General features: G+C 37.9%; 1 protein-coding gene across 6 annotated transcripts in view; it reads left to right on the top strand.

Moving 5' to 3' along the window:
* RNF13 (ring finger protein 13) overlaps nucleotides 1–27,056 on the top strand; it is a 127,357-nt gene that overhangs the window by 73,529 nt on the left and 26,772 nt on the right. For all 6 annotated transcript variants that reach the window (XM_086388841.1, XM_086388701.1, XM_086388871.1 and 3 more), the window contains 2 exons: nucleotides 2,919–3,024; nucleotides 16,381–16,474. In XM_086388841.1, the coding sequence (XP_086244967.1) occupies nucleotides 2,919–3,024; nucleotides 16,381–16,474 (200 nt within the window). The remainder of the gene's footprint in view (nucleotides 1–2,918; nucleotides 3,025–16,380; nucleotides 16,475–27,056) is intronic.

Here is a 27,056-nt window from a genome sequence, read left to right on the forward strand (position 1 = left end):
ATCTCTTATCCCAGCTCTTTGGGACAGATATAATGTGGAATTGAAGCATTTTCAGATTTTAAAAAGTTAAGTAATATTCCAAGGGATAGAATTTGAGGATTGAGGCAGCATTCTATAATCAAATAACATATATATCTGTAATAAATGTATGAGTGTTTGATCATGTCAGTTAGGTTCAGGTTGACTATCAAATGAATTGCAAACATTACTTTTTAAAGCTTTTTAGGTTTCAGAATTCTGCTTGAAGGATTGTAGACCTGTGCAGACTGGCTTGTATCATCTATCTGTTGACTGGCCAGTTGGTCAGTCTGCCTGCTTGCCTACCTACCTACCTATTAATTTATTACTTATTTGTTTAGTTTAAAACTAGAGATGGGTATGATGAATATCATTCAGTCTCAGAATTATCAACTATGGCCAATTTTGTTTGGACTGTCCACTCTTTAAGTGCAGTCTGCCCTTTTTTCCCCATGCCATGATTATTTTAAAGCAAGTACTAGATACCCTATGATCTAAACTGTAAACATCTCAAAAGATATCACTAGAAAATAAAGTTATATATAAAAAATATAATGGCATTTTCATTATTTTCAGTTCAGTTCAGTCGCTCAGTCATGTCCGACTCTTTGCAACCCCATGAACCGTGGCACGCCAGGCCTCCCTGTCCATCACCAACTCCCGGAGTTCACACAAACCCATGTCCATCGAGTAGGTGATGCCATCCAGCCATCTCATCCTCTGTCATCCCCTTCTCCTCTTGCCCTCAGTCTTTCCCAACATCAGGGTCTTTTCAAATGAGTCAGCTCTTTGCATCAGGTGGCCAAAGGATTGGAGTTTCAGTTTCAACATCAGTCCTTCCAATGAACACCCAGGACTGATCTACTTTAGGATGGACTGGTTGGATCTCCCTGCAGTCCAAGGGACTCTCAAGAGTCTTCTCCAACACCACAGTTCAAAAGCATCAATTCTTCGGCGCTCAGCTGTCTTCACAGTCCAACTCTCACTTCCATATATGACTACTGGAAAAACCATAGCCTTGACTAGACGGACCTTTGTTGGCAAAGTAATGTCTCTGGTTTTTAATATGCTGTCTAGGTTGGTCATAACTTTCCTTCCAAGGAGTAAGCGTTTTTTAATTTCATGGCTGCAGTCATCATCTGCAGTGATTTTGGAGCCCGGAAAAATAAAGTCAGCCACTGTTTCCACATCTATTTGCCATGAAGTGATGGGACCAGATGCCATGATCTTAGTTTTCTGAATGTTGGGCTTTAAGCAAACTTTTTCACTCTCTTCTTTCACTTTCATCAAGAGGCTCTTTAGTTATCCTTTTTTAAATTAAGAAAAGTAAACATTAATTCAATATCAAAACATTTCAATCTTTAGATTTGTTTTCAGAGCAAATAAGGACATATGACTACCCTATTTTTAATCTATAAGTTTGCTTTGCCTCTTTTTTTTTTTTTCCCTACGCATTTATTTATTGAAGAAACAGGGTCATTTGTCCTGTAAAATTTTACTGCAGTCTGGACTTTTCTGACTACATCCTTGGTGTATTGTCTAGAGGTTTCCTTTGTTACTTATTTTCCCTGTAAATTGCTAGTTAGATCTAGAGGGCTGCTCAGATTCAAGTATGGCTTGGGGACCAGGAGGATAGGTAAGGCAAGAATAATTTATATGTATTGTTATGTATTTCCATCAGGAGACATAATATTTGGTTCTCTGTGATGTGAGCAATCATTAACAATCATTGTCTGAAGCCATTGGTTCTTTAGGATTTGCAAGTAGTCTTATTTTATAATTCCTCCTTAATATATTATCTGAACTAACTCCATAAAGAGGAATCACACCTCATCAATTATTTGATTACCTTGATGTACAGTCTGTGATACGAAGTATCTGGAGTTGGTCCCTAAAATATCACCCAGCCATGGGTAACAATGTAATGTTGCTGACACCATACTAGTTGAGTAGCACAGGAGTACAATGGGGAAATCAACCATCTTAGTGACCATTATACAGACCCTTCCCTAGTCTGAGGAAATTTTCTATTGCAGGATTTGCTGCTATATAAAATTTGCTCATGCAGCATAAATAGTGTGCTTATTCTGTTCAGTTTCATTTCTTGATTCCCTGTCAATTTTTATAATACTAGCATTATATAGTTGATAACCATATAACTGTATTAACCATGGTTAATAAGGAGGAGACTAGGGCCTTTGGTTATTTTTCCCCCCAACCCCCACAGTATACACATTTTTGTAGTTTTTTTGCCTTTTTTTTTTTTTCCAGTCAAGCAGTGGAGGTTTAGAATAGAAAAGAAGCTACAACTCTTGTGAATTTCTTTGCTAGTTTTCCATTCCATATCTCACAGATGAATGTGCAGTATGGGGTTATATCCATTGTACTTGGTACAACGAATTCCCATAAAGCATAAAAGGAATAGGGAGTTCATTTTCGTCAATAGTGCCTCCAGTTTTTTCATGGGAGAAACGGATGAAAAGTAATTTGGTGTGTGTGTGGGGCGTGTGGTTCTTGTTGACATACTGCCTGAGGTACTGCCAGTTTTAAATACTGATGTTTGCTTGTGAAATATGCTAACTTTCATCCAGGTTACTAAATTCAGTAAACACGTGTTCTTAGGAGGGACACAGTAAGTATTGCTTAACTGATTTCCTCTAACCAGTCTAAAAGTTTCTTTTAATTAAATGGCAAATTATTTTGGTAAATATGTAAAGCTGATTTTAAAATGGAGAAAACATCCCTTAACTTAATGGAAATCATCTATTAGAAAATGAGATGGGTCTAGTGGATTAAATTGTAATGTCTAAATGCTTTAAAAATATTTTTCTTTGTTTTCAATTAACATCATAATTTGACAAGTCAGTATTTCCTAATTATTAATTTTTGTTTTCTTGCAGGGGCCACATTATCTTAGTTCCGGAATTTAGCCTTCCTCTGGAATACTACCTAATCCCCTTCCTTATCATAGTGGGCATCTGTCTGATCTTGATAGTCATTTTCATGGTAGGTAAATTAATTTTAAATACTTAAAATTTAGTGGCTCTAAAACACATTGTACTGAGAGGCCGTACATAGAAGAGTACATGTTGTATGAGTCCATTTACGTGACTTGTTCTAGAAAAGGCAGAAATAATCTGGATTGAAAAAAACCAGAACAGTGATTTCTTTGGAGGGCTAGGTGCGGGAAGGAAAGGAGGTGAGGGATTTACTCAGAAGAGTATGAGGGAATTTCCTGGAGAGTGAGAATCATGTTGTCTGTCTTGTTTGGGTTGCACAATGTCTCATTCACCAAATTGCATACTTAAATTTTATGCATTTCATTGTATGTAAAGTTTACCTAAAAGAAAAATAAAAAAGAGCTTTAAAGAATACTAAACTCTAAGTAATGAGTTTACATGCTGAACTATTTGAGGGAAAGTATATTGATATTTGCAACTTGCTTTCAAATGCATTGTAAAAAATAAAGAGAAAAAATATATTGATGGGTAAATAGTGGGATAAATAGATATGTGATTAAAAAATATAGTAAAATGCTAATTATAGAATCTAGGTAGGAGATATATGCATATTTATTATAAAAATTCTTTTAACTCTTCTCTAATTTGGAGTTTTTCATATTAAAATGTAAATAAAGAATACTATGAGGCCTCAAGGTTAAAAGGGTGACATATTGTTTCCAAAATAGTGGTTATCAAGTATGATCCCAGGACTCTTGGTGGGTCTACAAGGTCAAAATTATTTCCATAATAATACTAAGCTATGATTTGCCTTTGTCACTCTCATTCTCTTGGGGTTTATAGAAGAGGTTTCTAGAGGCTACATGGTCTGAGATATCAAAACAAATTGAGTGCAGAAGCACATGTGAGAATCTCTCTGTATTCTATTAAGATAGATATTAAAAGAGATTTACAAAAATATAAAACAATCCCACTATTGTCCCTAACCTTTTTATTTTTCATAAAGAATATTTATAGTAACACACAATGAGTTTATTATTATATTGAATTAATAGAGTAAAAATTAAACACTGTCTTTGAAATAGTCTTCCTATGATGTGGTATTTCTTTTAATTTGTTAGTTTTTCATATCCATAAGTTTAATAATTTTTTTCTGTAAACATTTAGCATGTCTTTTGTTAGATTTTTTAAAATTATATTTTCTAATTAGATATTACTGAGGTATAGGAATGTTATTGATATTTTAAAATAAACTTTTAATTTTGTAATAATGTTAAGATTCACAGAAAAATTGCAAAGAAGAGAGTTCCTGTGCTTTCCTCATTTAGTTGTCCCCATTGTTAACATTTTACTTTACCATGATACATTTGTCAAAACTAAGAAACTAACACAGTTAACATTACTGTTACTGAAGTCCAGACTGGATAGATTTTACATTTTTCCATTAATGCTTTCTTTCTGTTCCAGGACGCAGTCCATATTACGACATTTTTTTGTTATCATGTATTCCCAATCTCCTCTGACCTGTGACAGTTTCTTAATCTCTCCTTGTTTTTCATGACCTTAATAGTCTTGAGGAGTCCTGGCCAGGTATCCTGTAGAATGTTCCTCAATCTGATATTTTTCTTATGATTAGAATGGGTTGGTTATAGGTTTTTATAAAGAGTATCAGCAAAGCAAATTGCCCTTCTCATCCTAACATGTCAGCTAGGGGTACATGATACTTGCATTACATCACTGATGATGTTACTTAGTTTAGGTAATGTTTGCCAGCATTTTCCACTATAAAGTTAATATTTTTTTCTCTTTCTCTATTCTATTCTTCCTTTGGAAGTGAGGCACTAAGTATAGCCAGTCTTAAAAGTGGGGAGGGGCGGGAATTAAGCTCCACTTCCTGGAAGGAGGGAAGTATCTACATACATTATTTAGAATTCTTTTGTAAGGAAGATTTGTCTTTTTTCGGCATTTATTTATTTGTTCAATCACATTTATATTGGTATGTGCTCTATATATTTCTTTTATACTTTGGGTAATAATCCAATACTACATTATTTTTGTTGTTTAGTTGTTTGAGCTTTGGCCATTGGGAGCTCTGTGGTCTGGGTCTTGGGTCTCATTCCTTCTGTTTCATAGTATACTTCTTTAGTGTTTGGTCCTATAAGAAACTCCAGGCTCATCATTTCTTTTCCTTGTCCTAACCCTAAAATCAGACATTACCCCCAAGGAGCCCTGGATTTGTTTTTTTTTTTTTTTTTTAATTGAAGATTAGTATTCAAGAAACCACTATTTGGACAGTGGACAATTATTGATTTTTATATATTAATTTTATCTCTACAGACTTACTGAATTCTCCTATTCTGGTAATTTGAATTTTTTGATTCTCTTGAGTTTTCAGTGTATAAGGAAATATGGAAAGTTAGAACAACAAAAAGTATCCTTGGCAAATTAGGAGTAAATACCTTTAAGCCAATAAAGATTACTGACTAAAAACTTAAATGAATGACATTATGTAGTGAATTATTAGAAGCCTTCCCATGAATGTTAAAAAAAAAAAAGATGCCTATTGTACTTCCTGTTTAACGTTGTGCTATATTTTCTGATAAGAAAAAAAAGTATAAGAATTAGAAATAAGGAAACAAAATTTTTCTTTGCCATTTTTTTCCTTTTAAATAAAGAATGGGTGATGCCTCATACGTCTTTTTTTCTATCATGATGATCATTGTTTTTTCTTTTACTCTATTCTTATGTTGGATTACATGAATTTGTTTTGTAAATTCTAAAAACCCTTGTATCTTATGTACACTCTTTTGACTATGATATATAAATTTTGCCTTTGCATATTGGGTTATCAAATTTCCAATATGGATCAGCCAGTTTTACACTTTGGACATAGGTGCAAAAATCCTAAATACTAGCAACCTGAATGTCCAGGTAAGAGAAATTTAGTTTTATGGGACTAGAGTAATCTTGACATCAAAACTAGATAATCCCTTGAGCACTGCTGGTGGGACTGTTAAATGGAGCTATTGCTATAGAAAAGAAACAGTACAGCAAAAAAAATTGAACATAAATTTACCATATGATCTAATTCTAGCTCTGGGTATATACTCAAAAGAATTTAAAGCTGGCAGTTAGATATTTGCACGCTTATGTTCATCACAGCATTATTTCAATAGCCGAAGGTGAAAGTAACCCAATTATCCATTGATGGATGAATAGATAGACAAAATGTGGTATATACATGTGATGGAATACTGTTCAGCCTTAAAAAGGAAGGAAGTTCTGACAGATGCTACAACATTGATGAATCTTTAAGACATGTTAAGTGAAATAAGTGCTAAAGGACAAATGCTGTATGATTCTATTTATGTGTGGTACCTGGAGTAGTGAGATTCAGAGACAGAAAATGGAATGATGGTTGCCAAGGGCTATGGAGAGGGGAGATTAGGCAATTACAGTTTAATGTGTTCAGAGTTCCAGTTTTGGGAAATGTAAAGAGTTTGGTGGATGGATGGTGGTGATGGTAGCATAACAATATACTTAATGCCACAGAAAGTGAAGTCGCTCAGTCGTGTCCAACTCTTTGCAACCCCATGGACTGTAGCCTACCACGCTTCTCTGTCCATAGGATTTTCCAGGCAAGAGTACTGGAGTGGGTTGCCATTTCCTTCTCCAGAGGATCTTCCAGACCCAGGGGTCAAACCCAGGTCTCCCGCATTGTAAGCAAGACGCTTTACTGTCTGAGCCACTACAGAACTATATACTTAAAAATGGTTAAGATAGTAAATTTTATGTTTTGTATATTTTGCCATAATTTAAAATAACTAAACAAGATAAGTTTGAGCATTCTTTGGCATTGCCTTGAGAAACCTATATGCAGGTCAGGAAGCAACAGTTAGAACTGGACATGGAACAACAGACGGGTTCCAAATAGGAAAAGGAGTACGTCAAGGCGGTATATTGTCACCCTGCTTATTTAACTTCTATGCAGAGTACATCATGAGAAATGCTGGGCTGGAAGAAGCACAAGCTGGAATCAAGATTGCCGGGAGAAATATCAATAACCTCAGATATGCAGATGACACCACCCTTATGGCAGAAACTGAAGAGGAACTAAAAAGCCTCCTGATGAAAGTGAAAGAGGAGAGTGAAAAAGTTGGCTTAAAGCTCAACATTCAGAAAACAAAGATCATGGCATCTGGTCCCATCACTTCATGGGAAGCAGATGGGGAAACAGTGGAAACAGTATCAGACTTTATTTTTTGGGGCTCCAAAATCACTGCAGATGGTGATTGCAGCCATGAAATTAAAAGACACTTACTCCTTGGAAGAAAAGTTATGACCAACCTAGATAGCATATTGAAAAGCAGAAACATTACTTTGCCAACAAAGGTCAGTCTAGTCAAGGCTCTGGTTTTTCCAGTGGTCATATATGGATGCGAGAGTTGGACTATGAAGAAGGCTGAGCGCCAAAGAATTGATGCTTTTGAACTGTGGTGTTGGAGAAGACTCTTGAGAGTCCCTTGGACTGCAAGGAGATCCAATCATTCCATTCTAAAGGAGATCAGCCCTGGGTGTTCTTTGGAAGGAATGATGCTAAAGCTGAAACTCCAGTGCTTTGGCCACCTCATGCAAAGAGTTGACTCACTGGAAAAGACTGATACTGGGAGGGATTGGGGGCAGGAGGAAAAGGCGATAACAGAGGATGAGATGGCTGGATGGCATCACCGACTCGATGGACATGAGTTTGAGTGAACTCCAGGAGATGGTGATGGACAGGGAGGCCTGGCGTGCTATGATTCATGGGGTCGCAAAGAGTCAGACACGACTGAGCGACTGAACTGAACTGAACTGAGACAAGATAAAGCTAGTCCCATAAAACTAAAATTTTCTTTTACTTTTTATTTTCTAAAAGATTTTTTTTTTTTTTTTTTAATAAAATTGGGATTGTCTTTTTCCTGGAAGTTTTGGTGAAGGTTGCCTGTAAAATTATCTAAATCTGCTGGTTCCCCCCACACACACACATAATTACATGGGTATATAAATGGTTGTCTTCTTCTTTATACCACATTATATTTCTAAGAAATTTTCTGTTTTGTCTGTTTTCAAGTATTGTATAAAGTGATTTATAACATGTATGTACTCCTATAGCAACTTAAAGAGAATTCTTACTATATGTGGGATGAGTTCTGGTTTATTTATATCCACCCATGCCTTGCACAGTGTTGTCAGAAGTTTGTCTTTTAGAGGAGTGGATTTTGCAATTTTCTTTTTTCCTTTCATTCAACAAATGGTTGTTCTGCACCTCCAGACCTAGCCACTCCTCTAGGGTCTGAAGTTTCCTCAGTGAATAAAATAGGTAAAAATCCCTGATCTCAAGCAGCTTACATTCCAGTGGGACATGTATTCTAATGTCCTTACTCTCCTTTTTAATCCAGGTGGTGAAGGGACATGCTAATTATGGTTAAAATGTATAAACTTTCCCCATGTGTGTGCAAAGCATTGTAGCATGTAAAACTTTATATATGTCCATTAACTTGAGCTTGTGTATTTATCTTGTCTAGCTTTTTTTTTTTTTTAGTATTTTGAAGAGAGTTTGAGATATACTTCACATAACATAAAATTGACCCATTTAAATCATACAGTTCAGTGGTTTTTAGTATATTCACAGAACTGTGCAACTACAATGTGCAAAAATCATTGCAGTTGTCTGCAGTTTTCCGCACTTCTCTGTCTTCTGAAGAAGTGCTATGTAATAGAATGATATTGTGAGCCACATTTATTGTAATTTAGTATTTTCTGGTAGCCAAATTTAAAAAGGTAAAAGGAAATATTTCTGTGAGATTAACTTAATATTGTATTTATTTAACTTGGTAAATCCAAAATAGTTATAAAATATATTCTACATCCTTTTTGTACTAAGTCTTTGCAATCTGGTGTATATTTTAAACTTTCAAAGTAAATCTCAATTGAGATTAGCCACATTTCAAGTGCTCGGTAGCTGCCTGTATACATTGGTTGCCATTGTCGGCATCTTGGCTCTGTGGTCTTTACTTTTTTTTTTTTGTCTGCTTGACCTAAAAATTACCAAGCTTGTGAATCTATGTATTCTTCCACAATTTTGTCATTTTCTAGGTGAAGTATCCTTTTTATCATTGTGATAACTATTTCCTAATGATGACTTTTGTCTTATATCCTACTTTACTTGATAAACCAAATTTTACTTGATATTATCATAACTATCTACCCCTGTATTTTTTACTTTTATTTTTGTCTTAATGTGTCATTAAGTTTTAATCTCGTACCTTGTAAATAGCATATGGTTGGAATTTTTTCTTTATCCAATATGATACATTTTAAATTTTAAAACTGATGAATTGAATCCATTTCAGTTCAGTTCAGTTCAGTTGCTCAGTCATGTCTGACTCTGTGTGACCCCGTGAACCGCAGCACACCAAGCCTCCCTGTACATCATCAACTCTCGGAGTTTACCCAAACTCATGTCCATTAAGTCGGTAATGCCATCCAGCCATCTCATCCTCTGTCATCCCCTTTCCTCCTGCCCTCAGTCTTTCCCAGAATCAGGGTCTTTTCAAATGAGTCAGCTCTTCGCATCAAGTGGCCAAAGTATTGGAGTTTCAGCTTCAACATCAGTCCTTCCAGTGAACACCCAGGACTGATCTCCTTTAGGAAGGACTGGTTGGATCTCCCTGCAGTCCAAGGGACTCTCAAGAGTCTTCTCCAACACCACAGTTCAAAAGCATCAATTCTTCGGTACTCAGCTTTCTTTATAGTCCAACTCTCACATCATACATTACCACTGGAAAAACCATAGCCTTGACTAGACAGACCTTTGTTGGCAAAGTAATGTCTCTGCTTTTTAATGTGGTGTCTAGGTTGGTCATAACTTTCCTTCCAAGGAGTAAGCGTTTTTTAATTTCATGGCTGCAGTCACCATCTGCAGTGATTTTGGAGCTTAGAAAAATAAAGTCAGCCACTGTTTCCACTGTTCCCCATCTTTTTGCCATGAAGTGATGGGACCGGATGCCATGATCTTAGTTTTCTGAATGTCGAGCTTTAAGCCAGCTTTTTCACTCTCCTCTTTCACTTTCATCAGGAGGCTTTTTAGTTCCTCTTCAGTTTCTGCCATAAGGGTGGTGTCATCTGCATATCTGAGGTTATTGATATTTCTCCTGGCAATCTTGATTCCAGCTTGTGCTTCCTCCAGTCCAGCGTTTCTCATGATGTACTCTGTATATAAGTTAAATAAGCAGGGTGACAATATTCAGCCTTGACGTACTCCTTTTCCTATTTGGAACCAGTCTGTTATTCCATGTCCAGTTCTAACTGTTGCTTCCTGACCTGTATACAGGTTTCTCAAGGGGTAGGTCAAGTGGTCTGGTATTCCCAACTCTTTCAGAATTTTCCACAGTTTATTATGATCCACACAGTCAAAGGCTTTGGCATAGTCAATAAAGCAGAAATAGATGTTTTTCTGGAACTCTCTTGCTTTTTCGATGATCCAGCGGATGTTGGCAATTTGATCTCTGGTTCTTCTGCCTTTTCTAAAACCAGCTGGAACATCGGGAAGTTCACAGTTCACGTATTGCTGTGATTTCGACTAACTTCTCGTTGACTTTTTATTCTGTTTTTTTCTACTGTGCAGATTTGGATTACCCAACTTTTTTTCTCTTTATCCCTCTCTCCATTTTCCTGCTAGTTTGAAAGCTTATATTATATTGTTATTCTTCTAGTGGTTACTACTAAATTTTTAAAATAAACCTGTACTGAAATATGATTAATATATTAATAAACTGAATATACTTAATCATACAGTCTGGTAAATTTTGATATGCATATATGGCTATGTATGAAACTATATGATTAAGATAATGAAATATCAGCTCACTCAAAAAGTTTCCTTATACTCTAATCACTTTCTTTTTACCCCTTCCAAATTTCTCCTTCATTTCTTCCTTTCCCACCATCCCTTGGCAACCACAGATTGGCTTTTGGTCACTAAGATTAATTTGCATTTTCTACAAGTTTGTATACAGGACTCATAAATTATGTACTCTTTTGTGTCTGCCTTCTTTCAGAATACTTATTTCAGGACTCATAAATGTTATTGAATATGTTGATATTCCATGGGGATGGTCTTGATCCCTGTCTCCTGTACAGTGTCACGAACCTCAGTCCATAGTTCATCAGGCACTCTATCTATCAGATCTAGTCCCTTAAATCTATTTCTCACTGCCACTGTATAATCATAAGGGATTTGATTTGGTCATACCTGAATGGTCTAGTGGTTTTCCCTACTTTCTTCAATTTAAGTCTGAATTTGGCAATAAGGAGCTCATGATCTGAGCAGCAGTCAGCTCCTGGTCTTGTTTTTGTTGACTGTATAGAGCTTCTCCATCTTTGGCTGCAAAGAATATACTCAATCTGATTTCCGTGTTGACCTTCTGGTGATGTCCATGTGTACAGTCTTCTCTTGTGTTGTTGGAAGAGGGTGTTTGCTATGACCAGTGTGTTTTCTTGGCAAAACTCTATTAGCCTTTGCCCTGCTTCATTCCGTATTCCAAGGCCAAATTTGCCTGTTGCTCCAGGTGTTTCTTGACTTCCTACTTTTGCATTCCAATCCCCTATAATGAAAAGGACATCTTTTTTGGGTGTTCGTTCTAAAAGGTCTTGTAGGTCCTCATAGAACCAACCATTCAGCTTCTTCAGCATTACTGTTTGGGGCATAGATTTGGATTACTGTTATATTGAATGGTTTGCCTTGGAAACAAACAGAGATCATTCTGTCATTTTTGAGATTGCATCCAAGTACTGCATTTCGGACTCTTATGTTGACCATGATGGCTACTCCATTTCTTCTGAGGGATTCCTGCCCACAGTAGTAAATATAATGGTCATCTGAGTTAAATTCACCCTTTCCAGTCCATTTTAGTTCGCTGATTCCTAGAATGTCGACGTTCACTCTTGCCATCTCTTGTTTGACCACTTCCAATTTGCCTTGATTCATGGACCTGACATTCCAGGTTCCTTTGCAATATTGGTCTTTACAGCATCGGACCTTGCTTCTATCACCAGTCACATCCACAGCTGGGTATTGTTTTTGCTTTGGCTCCGTCCCTTCATTCTTTCTGGAGTTATTTCTCCACTGATCTCCAGTAGCATATTGGGCACCTATCGACCCAGGGAGTTCCTCTTCAGTATCCTGTCATTTTGCCTTTTCATACTGTTCATGGGGTTCTCAAGGCAAGAATACTGAAGTGGTTTGCCATTCCCTTCTCCAGTGGACCACATTCTGTCAGACCTCTCCACCATGACCCACCCGTCTTGGGTTGCCCCACGGGCATTGCTTAGTTTCATTGAATTAGACAAGGCTGTGGTCCTAGTGTGATTAGATTGACTAGTTTTCTGTGATTACAGTTTCAGTTGTAGGTGTTGCCCTCTTGCAACACCTACCATCTTACTTGGGTTTCTCTTACCTTGGACGTGGGATATCTCCTCACCACTGCCCCTTCTGACCTTGAACGTGGAATAGCTCCTCTAGGCCCTCCTGCGCCCATGCACCCACCGCTTTTTGGAGGTGGGGTTGCTCCTCCCTGCCACCACCCCTGGCCTCGGGTGTGGGGTAGGTCCTCCTGGCCGCAGCCCCTGGCCTCAGGCGTTGGGTAGCTCCTCTTGGCCGCTGCCCCTAGCCTCGAACGTGGGGTTGCTCCTCTTGGCCGCCGCCCCTGACTTCGGACATGGGGTAGCTCCTCCTGGCCTCTGCCCCTGACCTTGGACGTGGGGTAGCTCCTCTCGGCTGTTCCTGCGCTGTCGCAGCCTGGCACTCTCGGCTGCCGCCCCTGACCTTGGACGTGGGGTAACTCTTCTTGGCCACCTCCTCTTGGGCATGGGGTCCTCCCGGCCTCTGTCCCTGATCTCGGACGTGGGGCAGCCGCCCACGCAAAATGCGCCGGTCACAGCCGCCTGCACTAAAAGCCTTACAAATAGCTGTGAAAAGAAGCGAAGCGAAAAGCAAAGGAGAAAAGGAAAGATATAAGCAAATGAATGCAGAGTTCCAAAGAATCGCAAAGAAAGCCTTCCTCAGCAATCAATGCAAAGAAATAGAGGAAAACAACAGAACGGGAAAGACTAGAGATCTCTTCAAGAAAATTAGACATACCAAGGGAATATTTCACGCAACGATGGGCTCGATAAAGGACAGAAATGGTATGGACCCAACAGAAGCAGAAGATATTAAGAAGAGGTGGCAAGAATACACAGAAGAACTGTACAAAAATCTTCACGACCCAGATAATCATGATGGTGTGATCACTGACCTAGAGCTAGACATCCTGGAATGGGAAGTCAAGTGGGCCTTAGAAAGCATCAGTACGAACAAAGCTAGTGGAGGTGATGGAATTCCCTTTGAGCTCTTTCAAATCCTGAAAGATGATGCTGTGAAAGTGCTGCACTCAATGTGCCAGCAAATTTGGAAAACTCAGCAGTGGCCACAGGACTGGAAAAGGTCAGTTTTTATTCCAATCCCAAAGAAAGGCAATGCCAAAGAATGCTCAAACTACCACACAATTGCACTCATCACACACGCTAGTAAAGTAATGCTCAAAATTCTCCAAGCCAGGCTTCAGCAATATGTGAACCATGAACTTCCAGTTGTTCGAGCTGGTTTTAGAAAAGGCAGAGGAACTGTAGACCAAATTGCCAACATCCACTGGATCATTGAAAAAGCAACAGAATTCCAGAAAAACATCTATTTCTGTTTTATGGACTATGGCAAAGCCCTGACTGTGCAGATCACAATAAACTGTGGAAAATTCTTCAAGAGATGGGAATACCAGACCACCTGACCTGCCTCTCGAGAAATTTGTATGCAGGTCAGGAAGCAACAGTTAGAACTGGACATGGAATAACAGACTGGTTCCAAATAGGAAAAGCAGTACATCGAGGCTGTATATTGTCACCCTGCTTATTTAACTTCTATGCAGAGTACATCATAAGAAACGCTGGGCTGGAAGAAGCACAAGCTGGAATCAAGATTGCCGGGAGAAATATCAATAGCCTCAGATATGCAGATGACACCACCCTTATGGCAGAAAGTGAAGAGGAACTCAAAAGCCTCTTAATGAAGGTGAAAGGGGAGAGTGAAAAAGTTGGCTTAAAACTCAACATTCAGAAAACGAAGATCATGGCATCTGGTCCCATCACTTCATGGGAAGCAGATGGGGAAACAGTGGAAACAGTGTCAGACTTTATTTTTCTAAGCTCCAAAATCACTGCAGATGGTGACTGCAGCCATGAAATTAAAAGACACTTACTCCTTATGACCAACCTAGATAGCATATTGAAAAGCAGAAACATTAGTTTGCCAACAAAGGTCAGTCTAGTCAAGGCTCTGGTTTTTCCAGTGGTCATGTGTGGATGTGAGAGTTGGACTATGAAGAAAGCTCAGCGCCGAAGAATTGATGCTTTTGAACGTGGTGTTGGAGAAGACTCTTGAGAGTCCCTTGGACTGCAAGGAGATCCAACCAGTCCATTCTGAAGATCAGTCCTGGGTGTTCCTTGGAAGGAATGATGCTAAAGCTGAAAACTCCGGTGCTTTGGCCACCTCATGCAAAGAGTTGACTCATTGGAAAAGACTCTGATGCTGGGAGGGATTAGGGGCAGGAGGAAAAGGGGACAACAGAGGATGAGATGGCTGGATGGACGTTGAGTCTGAATGAACTCCGGGAGTTTGTGATGGACAGGGAGGCCTGGCCTTCTGTGATTCATGGGGTCGCAAGGAGTCGGACACAACTGAGCGACTGAACTGAACTGAATGTTGATATTCCTTACTTTTTATTGACAAGTTGTATTGTATTGTATGACTGTACTGCAGTTTTGTTTATTCACTTACCTGCTGATGAACATTTGGGTTGTTTGTAGTGTGGGGCTATTAAGTAAAGCTGACATAGACTTTTTTGTACCTTTGTGTACAAGGTGTTTTATGGATATACACCTTCATTTCCTTTGGCAAAATATAAGGAGGAGTGGGATGATTAGGTCATTTCATAAATATGTAGTTAAATTTATAGGAAACCACCAAACTATTTTCCAAAATGGTTGTACAGTTTTACAATCCTTCCAGTAGTATATCAGTGTGCCAGCCCTTCTGCTTGCCTGCCAACACTTGGTATAGTCAGTCTTTTTCATTTTAATAGGTATATAGTATGTGTGTGTATATATATATATACACACATAAAATATAGTATATATATATATATATACATGTATCTATACAATAAAGCAGTGTTTGTGATTTTGAATTTTCATTTTTATCTTGACTAATTATGTTGAACATCTTTTCAAGTGCTTATTTGCCATCTGTATATTTTCAGCAGTGAAGTGTTTATTCAAATATTTTAACTATTTTCTGTTGGGTTGTTTGTGTTCTTATTATTGTGTTTTGAATTCTTTATATAATCTGGATAGAAATCCCTTGTGAGACATGCAATTTGCAGATATTTTTCCCAGTCTGTGACTTGTCTTTTATCTTTAAACAGTATCTTTTGAGGACGGAAGTCATTGATGTAGACAGAAGTCTACTGATGTAGTCAAATCTGTCAAAATTTTCTTTTGTGAATGTTGTTTTTGGCATTTGCTCCTGACCTCATGTATTTATTTTTATTCTTGTAAGCATAGCAATTTATATTTTAAAATGTTTTGTATATTTTTATCTGATATTTCTGTATATTTATAAGACAGGTTATCTGTATTAGTTCTGTCCATTTTGCTACTAGAACCACTGAAAGTGCAGTTTAATGCCTGTTATGTTTGAAAACTTTATTAGTTTGTAACTTAAAGAAATTTCAACTCACCCATTTTTTATTTAGTGAAGTCTTTATAACCTAGAGTCTATCATTTATATTTTTGCAAACACATAGTTACATGTTATTAATAATGTTTCTGTCAGAGTGAAGTAAAGATAATTTAGGTCAGTGAATAAAAATTCAAAAGATAATTTATGGGCTAACCACTAATAATAATGATAGGGCTATAGTGTTAGACCCATGCCCCTCCCCAGCTCTGTCAGTACTGGCGATACGGCATTAAATTTTTTGTCTTTCTGACCCTCTATTTCCTCATATACAATACTCATTATAAAATTTGGAAATTGTATTAGTTTGTAACTTATAGAAATTTCAACCCTCCAATTGACAAAGTTCAATACAACTAGTCAATACATCTAATCATAGATATTTTAGCTAATAAACCTTGTGATTAGGGTTTAAATAAATTGATTTGTAGCAGCTATCTAGAAACTTAAAAGGCATTTATGATTTTAATAGTCATTTTCTATTTGCATGTTTAATATCTGATTCTCTTTATGTTTCTCTTTTATTTTTAGATCACAAAATTTGTCCAGGATAGGCATAGAGCTAGAAGAAACCGACTTCGTAAAGATCAACTTAAGAAACTCCCTGTACATAAATTCAAAAAAGGTAAGTTATTATTTTCTAAATAACCACCATTAGTTTATTTAATAATACATGGTGATCATACTTTAATACTACCTGCTGAGTCCTTGCCATACCCTATGCCTAATTCTCAGTTAGTAATTAATGAGTGAATGTAGAAGGTGGTCTTTTGCTGTGGTTTATCCTGGTAAAGGCAGGAACAGTCGGGGCAGGGGTGGGTACACAGTCTTCAGAGATTTTAAAAACAATAATGAAACTGAACAAAATGCTTTTTATTATCCCTATGTGCCAGAAGTTCAAAACATCAGTGGATAAAATATTTCTTTGCACCAGGTGGTCTGTTCCCATTGATCCTCCTCCTACTCTCTCTCCTCTCTACATCACTGTGTTAACATTGTGTTAACTAAAAACATATAGTGTTGGGTTAACTAAACACAATAGGGTAGCTGTTATGTATCGATGTATTTTAAATGTATCATCTCATTTTAATTTCCATATTCCTATGAAATGGGTACCATAATGGTTATTGTATATGTAGAAATAGAGGGTCAGAAAGGCAAAAAATTTAATGTCACCTCGCCAGTACTGATAGAGCTGGGGAAGGGTCTAACACTCTAGCTAATGTAGTTTCTCCTGCTTAAGCTTAGTGAGCTTTCAATGTGGGTACATGCTAATTAAATCTTTTTGGCCAGTAGTTCCGTAGAATTTTCAATTTCTATGCCAGTAAAAATGTTCTGTTTTTTAATTCAGTAGAGAAATGCATAGAGTGGAAAGGAGAAAAAGAAAAGGCATTAATAATTCTGTCAACTATACTTCAATTAAAAAAAATTAGTTCTGCAAAATTTTTATTTTTCCAAGTAACTATTCAAAAAACCTACCAAATATAATAACCATTACTTTATGAATATAAAGTTTAACAACAAAAAAATAGGAAAATCACATGTTAAATAAATATCAACATTTATAAAAATGCAGTGCACTGTCATTATACAGTGTGGATTAATTAAAAGTTATTCATAGGCCAATTTGAGGACTGGCTTTAGGAATCACTTTTTAAGGCTCCATTTTGTGTGTTTATTTTCTGTTTTCTAAAACGAGGGGGAGTGGAGGGAGAGTGAAAGAAAGAATGATGTTTCTATTGTCCTAGGCTAAAAAAGAGCATGCATAGTTGGCTTTTCTTCTGAGTAAGATGAGTAGCCATTGTAGGATTTTGAGCAGAGAAAAGAAAAGATCTAAATTAAAAGTTAAGTGGATCTTTCTTGTTGCTGTGTTAAGAATAGGATGTAGAGGGTCAGAAGTATGAGTGGAGAGAACAAATAGGAGGCTGTTGCAGTAATCCCAAGTGAAAGATGAATGTGGCTTGGACTTGAATGGTAACAGTAGAGGAGATGAATATATTTGTAAAATGGAATTACTGGATTTATTGATGGACTAGATGTGGGGAGAAGAAACAAGGACAACTCCAGATTTTTTGGTTTCAGCAGCTGAGGGAGGCATTGCCTTAAAGAAATAAGGATGGTTAATAAATGGTGGCACAGGTTTGGGGAGAAAATTTGAGAAATCAGTTTTGGATATGTGGAATCTCAGATGTCTGTTAGACATTTGAATGAATCAGGACTTTCATTCCTCAACTGGAAGTATTGGTATAAATATGTATTTAAATCATGAGACTGATGATATTACCAAGAGAATGAGTATAAATGGACAGAATACCAAAGACATTTTGGGGCAGCCTAACACTGAGTAAGGAACAAGTGGAATCAGCAGTGGAGACCAAGAACGAGTGACCAGTTATACAGGGGAAAATCAGAAAATAGTGGTTTATCAGAAACCAAGTGATATCAGTCTCTAAAGAGCAAAGAGTGATTGATAACCTGTGTCAAGTGTTCCTGATAGATGAGAACTGATTGAATATTGATTATCATCATGTGCAGTTTTGACAGAGTGATCAGTCCAAAAACCTGATTGTGGTGGGTTTGAAAATGGAAGGAGAGGAATATTAACTATAGACAACTTTTTCAAGAAATTTAACCATCAGATCAGATCAGTCACTCAGTTGTGTCCGACTCTTTGCAATCCCATGAATCACAGCACGCCAGGCCTCCCTGTCCATCACCAACTCCCGGAGTTCACTGAGACTCACGTCCATCGAGTCAGTGATGCCATCCAGCCATCTCATCCTCTGTCGTCCCCTTCTCCTCCTGCCCCTAATCCCTCCCAGCATCAGAGTCTTGTCCAGTGAGTCAACTCTTCGCGTGAGGTGGCCAAAGTACTGGAGTTTCAGCTTTAGCATCATTCCTTCCAAAGAAATCCCAGGGCTGATCTCCTTCAGAAAGGAGAGCAAAGAAATGGTGTAGCAGCTGGTAGGGGAAATTTCATTGAGAAGTAATAGCATGTTTGCTGAAGAAAATTGATGATATAGGAGATAGATGGGAGAATTGCTATAATATGTATCTTTGTGAAGGCAGGAAGACATGGGACCTGGTGTACAAATAGGTGGATTGGCCTTAGATAGGTGCATGGAGAGCTAAGCTAAGGGAAAGTAGAATATGTGGGCCCCAAGTCCTGGCAGTGTTTATGGTGGTCAGGCTGTGGAAGCATTCTTTACTTCCATGGCTCTCAGTGAAGTAGGAAACAGAATCGTCAACCAAAAGACAGGATAGGGGAGGAGATGTTGGAGGTTTAAGGACAGAAAGGTAGGGTCTGTTATTCTAGGAGAGTAGATGGGCAGATGGAATAGGGAAGTATGATTGCCTGGGAGCCTGAACCTTTCAGGTTCATAGTTATGAATCAACCAGCATAACTGTGTAGCCATGTTCATCTTTATGGAGTGGTGTTTATCCTTACTGTACCTTCACATTTTTTAGAAATGTGAAGTATAATGTGTATACAGAAAAGTTTATAAGACATTTTTCTGAAACTATCCAGTTCAAGAAACAGAACCGTATTAGTATCGCAGAAAATACTGTGTCCCCTTCTAGACTATAATCCTTTCCTCCTCACTGGAAGTATTCACCATGCTGGCTTATGATAATCGTTTCATTGCCTTTCCCATAAGTTTTATCACCTATGTATGGATTCCAAAACAATATGATACAATTTTTCCTATTTTTGAATTGTATTCTTTGGTCCTTCTTCTTTTATTAACATTTTTTGGATGCAATTAACCCACTTTATTGCATGTATGTGTAGTTCATTCAATGTCATTTCATTGTATAAGTATATTGTATATCCATTTTACTATTAATAGACAATTAGGTTTTTGTTTTGTTTTTATTTTTTATTGAAGTACTGTTGATATACAATGTTCTGTTTCCCCAGTTTGAGGGGATCTTTACAGACCATACTTTTAAGAACATTCTTGTACCTATATCCTGGTATATGTGAGCATGGATTTCTTTATAGAGTATATACCTAGAAGTAGATTAGCTGGCTCATAGGATATACGTATCTTCTATTTTATTGGATAATACCAAATCTGTTTGAAAGTGATGATGTTAACAGTTTATATTCCCATCAATATGTATATTGGTTCACATCTGAACCAATATTTTGTACTGACAGACTTTTAAATTGTAGCCAATCCAGTGGGTTTATAAAAATAGCTCATAGTGGTTTTAATTTACATTTCCCTCATCAGTGAGGTGAAGTGCCTATTTTTATTTAGTAGTTAGATTTTCACTTCCATGAAGCACCTTTCATGTTATTTTCCTGTTGGGTTGTCCTCCCCTGCTTTTTACATGTAGGAGGAATTCTTCAGATATTCGCACAACAACCACTGTCTCCCTACCCCACCCCAAGAGTTGTGGGTGTGTTGGTGAATCAGTCCTTCACTGATTTTATGTGTCCTAACTGTCTTCTGGTTTCGTTGCTTATTTTTTTTCACAGGACTAAAGTTCTGTTATGGTAGCATTTTGCATGTTTTAAAAGAACTTCCATACTCTAAGATCATGTGGATATTATCTAATGAAAGCTTTATAATTTTTCCTTTCATGTTTGGACATTTAGTCTGTCTAAATTGATTCTGTAAAATGAGGGCCCAATTTGTTTCCAATTTGATATTTTGTATAAGGATATACAGTTGTCCCACAGCTATTAAACATACACTGTTTGTAGTGTCGGTCAACTGTGACACAGTCAAGTGTCCATGCATGTGAGTTTGTTTCTGGACTTCTGTTAGTCTTCTTCTTATCTCAGTTACTATAGATTTATGGTAAGTCTTGATACTCTGATCAAGTTAGTCCTTCTGCCATGCTCTTCAACAATTTTTTAGCTATTCTTGACACTTTGCATTTCCATGTAAATCAGCCTGTCGAGATCACCCTACCTCCAAATACACACACACACACACACGCATACAGTTATTATATTTTTTGTAATAAAATATACATAACGTAAAAGTTACCATTTTAGCCATTTTCAAGTGTAAAGTGACATAAGCTATATTCACATGTGCAGTCATCACCACCATCCATCTCCAGAACTTTTCCATCATCCCAAATGGAAACTCTGCACCCAGTAAACAGTAACTCTCCATTGCCCCCCTAAACAGTCCATGGCAACTACCATTCTGCTTTCTATCTCAATGAATTTGGCTATTCTAGTCATGTAGTAAAGTGTAAGTCGCTCAGTCGTGTCCAACTCTTTGCAATCCCATGGACTATACAGTTCATGTATATTCTCCAGACCAGAATACTGGAGCAGGTAGCCTTTCCCTTCTCCAGGGGATCTTCCCAACCCAGGGATCGAACCCAGGCCTCCCTCATTGCAGGTGGATTCTTTACCAGTTGAACCACAAGGGAAACCCTCTAGTCTTTTTAAGTAGAATAATAAATAACTGGCTTGCTGGACTTGGCATAATGTCCTCAAGGTTTATCCGTGCTGTAGGTTCATCCATGTTGTAGTATATGTCAGAATCTCTTTCCTTGTTAAGGCTGAGTAGTATTCATAATATTCTGTGTATATACCACATACTGTTTATCCATTCATGTGTTGATAGATACCTAGGTGCTATTGTGAATAATGCTGCTATAAACATAGAGGGACATCTGTCAGTCTGTGCTTTCAGTTCTTTTGGGTGTATATCCAGAAGTGAAATTGCTGGATTAAATGGTAATGCTCTGTTGAATTTTTTGAGGAAAGCTATACTATTTTCTATAGTGACTGCATCATTTTACATTCCCACCAGCACTGCACAAGGCTCCCAGTTTTTTTACATCCTTGCTAACACTGTCATTTTCTGTTTTTGTTTTTTGATAGTAGTCATCCTAATGGATGTGACATGGTATCTCATTGTAGTTTTGACTTGCCTTTCCCTGATGATTAGTGATGTTATGTAGTTATCATGTGCTTACTATTTTTTGTCTATCTTTGGAGAAATTTCTGTTCAGGTTCTTGGTCCTATTGTATTCATCTTTAACCTTTTGGGAAATAATTTCAAACTTAGAAAAACTGTCCTTCAAAGTTTAAAAACTTTTGTTCTGAGAAAGACTCTGTTAAGAGGACAAAAAAACTGCATGATTTCTACAAAACCACCCATATACCTTTTATTCAGATTCACCTATTACTTACAATATTAGTTTCCATCAGATCAGATCAGATCAGATCATTCGCTCAGTCGTGTCCGACTCTTTGCGACCCCATGAATCGCAGCACACCAGGCCTCCCTGTCCATCACCAACTCCCGGAATTCACTCAGACTCACATCCATCGAGTCAGTGATGCCATCCAGCCATCTCATCCTCTGTCGTCCCCTTCTCCTCCCGCCCCCAGTCCCTCCCAGCATCAGAGTCTTTTCCAATGAGTCAACTCTTCGCACGAGGTGGCCAAAGTACTGGAGTTTCAGCTTTAGCATCATTCCTTCCAAAGAAATCCCAGGGCTGATCTCCTTCAGAATGGACTGGTTGGATTTCCTTGCAGTCCAAGGGACTCTCAAGAGTCTTCTCCAACACCACAGTTCAAAAGCATCAATTCTTCAGCGCTCAGCCTTCTTCACAGTCCAACTCTCACATCCGTACATGACCACAGGAAAAACCATAGCCTTGACTAGACAAACCTTTGTTGGCAAAGGAATGTCTCTGCTTTTGAATATGCTATCTAGGTTGGTCATAACTTTCCTTCCAAGGAGTAAGCGTCTTATAACAACACCCAAATCCATTAAAACCTCATCTTGACTTGATTACATCTGGAAAGCAATTATATCCAAATGAGGTAACATCCACAAGTTCTGAGTGGACATGAGGTTTTGGCTGCAACCTATTGCTTTACCATTTTTGCTCTCCTTCTTTATATATGTATGTAAAATTTTCACTGGAATAATTTGAGAGTAAGTTATATACATCATGATCCTTTGTGTCTAAATATTTTCATGTGGATTCTTAAGAATAAGGAGATTCTTTTGTGGTACTGCATTTAAGTCACCAACCATAGGATATTTGTTGATGGGCTATTTTAATCTAATTCATTGTTCTTTTTCTAGTTTAGTTGTTTGTTCCAGTAGGTTCGTTTATAACAGTAGTAACCAGGCTGGTATCATTTATTGCTTGTAGTTCTATTTCTTTGGGTTTCTTTAATTTGGGCTTCTTCTTTAGCCTTTGTCTTATATGACATTGACATTTAGAATAACATAGTGTCCTGGCTTTGTTAAAAATATACTTTAGTTTTTTAATTAATAGATTTCATTTTTAGAACAGTTTAAAGTTTACAGAAAAATTGAGTAGAAAGTATAGAGGTCTCCTATATGCCCATCCCCTTCTTAAAATACCCCTAATATTATCCTCTTTCATTTGTGTGATACACTTATTACAAATGATGAATAAGTATTGATATATTATTAACTAAAGTACATAGTTTACATTAGAGTTCACTCTCTGCATTGTATAATTCCATGCATTTTGACAAATTGTATGCATTTTGACAAATGTCATGTAATACATCCATAATTATATCATACAGAATAATTTCACTGCTTTGAAAATCCCCTGTGCTCCATCCATTCACCCTTTTCTCCTTCCTTCCCACAAACTTCTGGCACCAACTGATGTGTTACCGTCTCTATAGTTTTATGTGCTGCAGACTGTCAACAGTTGCAGCAATACAGCTGGAGTAGCAAATATGTGTGAATAAGTTCCCTTCATGTTTTGTGGCTTGATGGGTCATTTCTTTTTATTGCTGAATAATACTCCATTGTATGGCTATACCAAAGTATGTTTATCCAGTTGTCTATTGAAAAAGATCTTAGTTGCTTCCAAGTTTTGGCAGTTAAGAGTAAAGGTGCAATAAATTTTTGTGTGTGTATTTTTGTGTGGACATAAGTTCTCAGTACATTTTGGGTAAACAACAAGGAGCATGATGGCTGGATCATGTGGTAATACTGTGTTTAGCTTTGTAAGAAACTGCTAAACTCTTCCACAGTGGCTGTACTACTTTGCGCTCCCAGCTGCAATAACTGAGAGTTCTGTTGCTGCACATTCTCCCCAGCATTTGGTATTGTCAGTGTTTTGTATTGTGTCGGGGAGTCTTTAACAGGAAGATTCCTACATGCTGTTTCTCACAACTCCTTTGTTTCTTTTCAAGCGGAGCAGCATGCTACTCCCAGGAACTGAGGTCATTGTGTGAGACAGGCTTGAATCTCCTTTAGTAAACATTCTCTTTAAGACAAAACTGCTTAGTCTCGATCCCCTTTCTTGAGATATGGATTGTCTCCTGACCTTGTGACCATTATTAATCCCTTGTTCCCTCGGTAACGGTTGCTGTATGTTTGGTTTTCTCATCTTTATCATTGTCGTAAGAAACTTCTTGCACCACAGCCTATATATACTCACAGAAAGATCATTAAAGCACCTTTGCTCCATCAGCGCTTGGGTCCCCATGTCTTTCTTTCTTTCTCTCTCTCTCTGTCTCTCTCTGGCTAATTCTCTGGAGCATAGAAACCTGTCCTGCTCACTCTCCTGCCCGGGCTTCTAAGACCCTCTTGAGAAGGCGCCCTGTGCCTTTACCCCCTCTAGAGGGCGCCTGGTGCCTTCATGAGCAATGCAAGCCCTGTGTCAAGGGCTTTATTGGTTCTCTGCGTAAACCAGGGAATATCAGCCTCTTTCTCTCTTTCACTTTCTTATCTTCGACTCTGGACCACCAGGTTCCAGTCCATTAAAGGACCCCAACAACTGGCGCCCGAACAGGGACTCTGGTATACATGGCATTTCTGGTGGAGTGACTCAGGGCCTATTGAGGTCAATAAGTACTAAGACACTGGTCAAATGGCTAGACAGCCCCATCATTTCTCTGTTTTACTTCACCATTTGTTTAAAGCTCAGGGACTTTTGGTTTCACACCAATGAATAGAGGCTTGCTTTCAGACAGTGGTTAAATGTAATCCTTGGTTCCCTGATAAATGCAGTTTTGATTTAGAAATTTGGCACCGGGTCAAAGAAAATGTTGAACAAGCTACCAAGCAGGGAAAATATATTCCAATTGATTTCTGGCCATGTGGGCTCTCATTAAAGCTGTAATTCTGCCATTTCAAGGTAAATTCTAGCCCTCACGATATTCGACAACAGACAGAACACTTATTGCTTGAATATGAATTAGATGATGAAACTTTACAAAAGACCCAATTAGAACAACACAAAATATTTCAAAATTTTCCTACTAGCCCTGCCCCGGCTGCTCCAAATGCTCCTCCTCTGCCAGCAGGCACGAATCCAGAAGTCTCTCCTTTGTTAGAACCTAATGATTCTAATAACGACTCTCCTAAGATGTTTTTTGACACCAAACTGGCAATGCTCTTCTGGACAATAATGATAAGTCCTTGGCACAGACTCGTATTTGCAGAAAATCAGTACTTAGTCGCTCTCCTCTGCAACAGAGGCTTTCTAAATTAATGGCTTTGCCATCACAAATTTCTGACGCCAATGGTTTCTCAGTCTTTCTAGTTATAAGAAATCTTGACGCTCAAGGGCACATAATACCTCAATATGACGATATTAATCTTTTTTACATGCAACAAATGAAAAAGGCTATAACTATGTATGACCGACATTTGCCTTTTACTAAAGAGCTTCTAAATGTTGTAGCATCTTCTATTGGAAACTTTATTCTCTATGATTGGCGAGTTTTAATAAAAGCTCTCCTTAAACTGGAGAATATCTTCAGTGGGCAGTGTGATTTCATGGTATAGCCAGAGATCATACTAACAAGAATACTCGAGCTGGCACTCCGCAAAACCAAATTATTTTTGAAAAGTTAACTGGCACCAGACAATTTGATACCACAGAAGCTCAAACACAATGCCCTCTCTTATTGCATGAACGATTTAAAACAGTAGCCCTTGAAGCTTGGGATCGAATTACTCCTCAAAGAGAGCCTACAGGTAGCTACACTAAAATATTACAAGGACCTAATGAAAGTTATGCTGATTTTTTAGCTAGATTAGAAACTGCTATTTCCCATACTGTAATCGGAGAAGAAACCAAGAAACAGCTAGAGAAATTACTTGCTTATGAGAATGCAAATCAGGAATATCAAAGAGCTACTGCTCCAATTTGTGAGACTGGGACTACTATTGATTATTTGGAGGCTTGTTGCAATCTAGGATCAGAAACTCAAAAGATGCAAATGGTAGTTGAGACAGTGGCTGCTACCTTTAGAAAGGGAAATGAAGGATGCCTTACATGTGGAAATAAAAACCAGTTAAAAAGGGACTACCCTAAGAAGGCTAATAAAAAACCTCCAAGAATTTGCCCTTGCTGCCATAGAGGAATGCATTAGGCCAAAGATTATAAATCTAAATTTGATATTAAAAGAAAACCTATTCTAAGAAACTCCAAACAGGGGAGCCCCCGCCCAGGTCCCCTACAACAAAAAACAGGGGCAGATTCTATCTTTTCCCTCAAACCCTCAACATCTGGCTACCATCGATATACCAGCCATATATGATTTTTTCCTTTACCCTCAAGCAGTCCCTTCTAGAGTACCTACCGGACTTTTTAGACCTCTGCCCCCACAAACCTTCGGTCTTTTACTTGGCTGATCTAGTTTGACTTCTAAAGAAATTACTGTTCACCCTGGAATAATTGATTCAGATTATAAAGGAGAGATTCAAATTATGATGTCATCTCAGATTCTTTGGCAAACTCAGATATACATTCCACATTTTTCCTAAGGGCCACTGCTCATTTAACAAACAAAGCAATCATTAAAATAACTTAGAAGAATGACGAACCTATTTGGACAGAGCAATGGCCCCTTATGAAAGATAAATTACAGGCTACTAAAGAACTCATAGACACACAATTAGAATTAAAACATATTGAGGAATCTTGCTCTCCTTGGAACTCTATTTTTGTTATAAAAAAGAAATCTAACAAATGGCATCTCTTCAGTTCAGTTCAGTTAAGTCACTCAGTCATGTCCGACTCTTTGCAACCCCATGAACCGCAGCACACCAGGCCTCCCTGTCCATCACCAACTCCTGGAGTTCATTCAAACTCACATCCATCGAGTTGGTGATGCCATCCAGCCATCTCATCCTCTGTCGTCCCCTTTTTCTCCTGACCCCAATCCCTCCCAGCATCAGAGTCTTTTCCAATGAGTCAACTTTTTGCATGAG

Source organism: Bos grunniens, chromosome 1 (genome assembly GCF_055505025.1).
Source record: "Bos grunniens cultivar Pamir isolate PY7600 chromosome 1, Bosgru_T2T1.0, whole genome shotgun sequence".
Taxonomy (NCBI): Eukaryota; Metazoa; Chordata; class Mammalia; order Artiodactyla; family Bovidae; genus Bos; species Bos grunniens.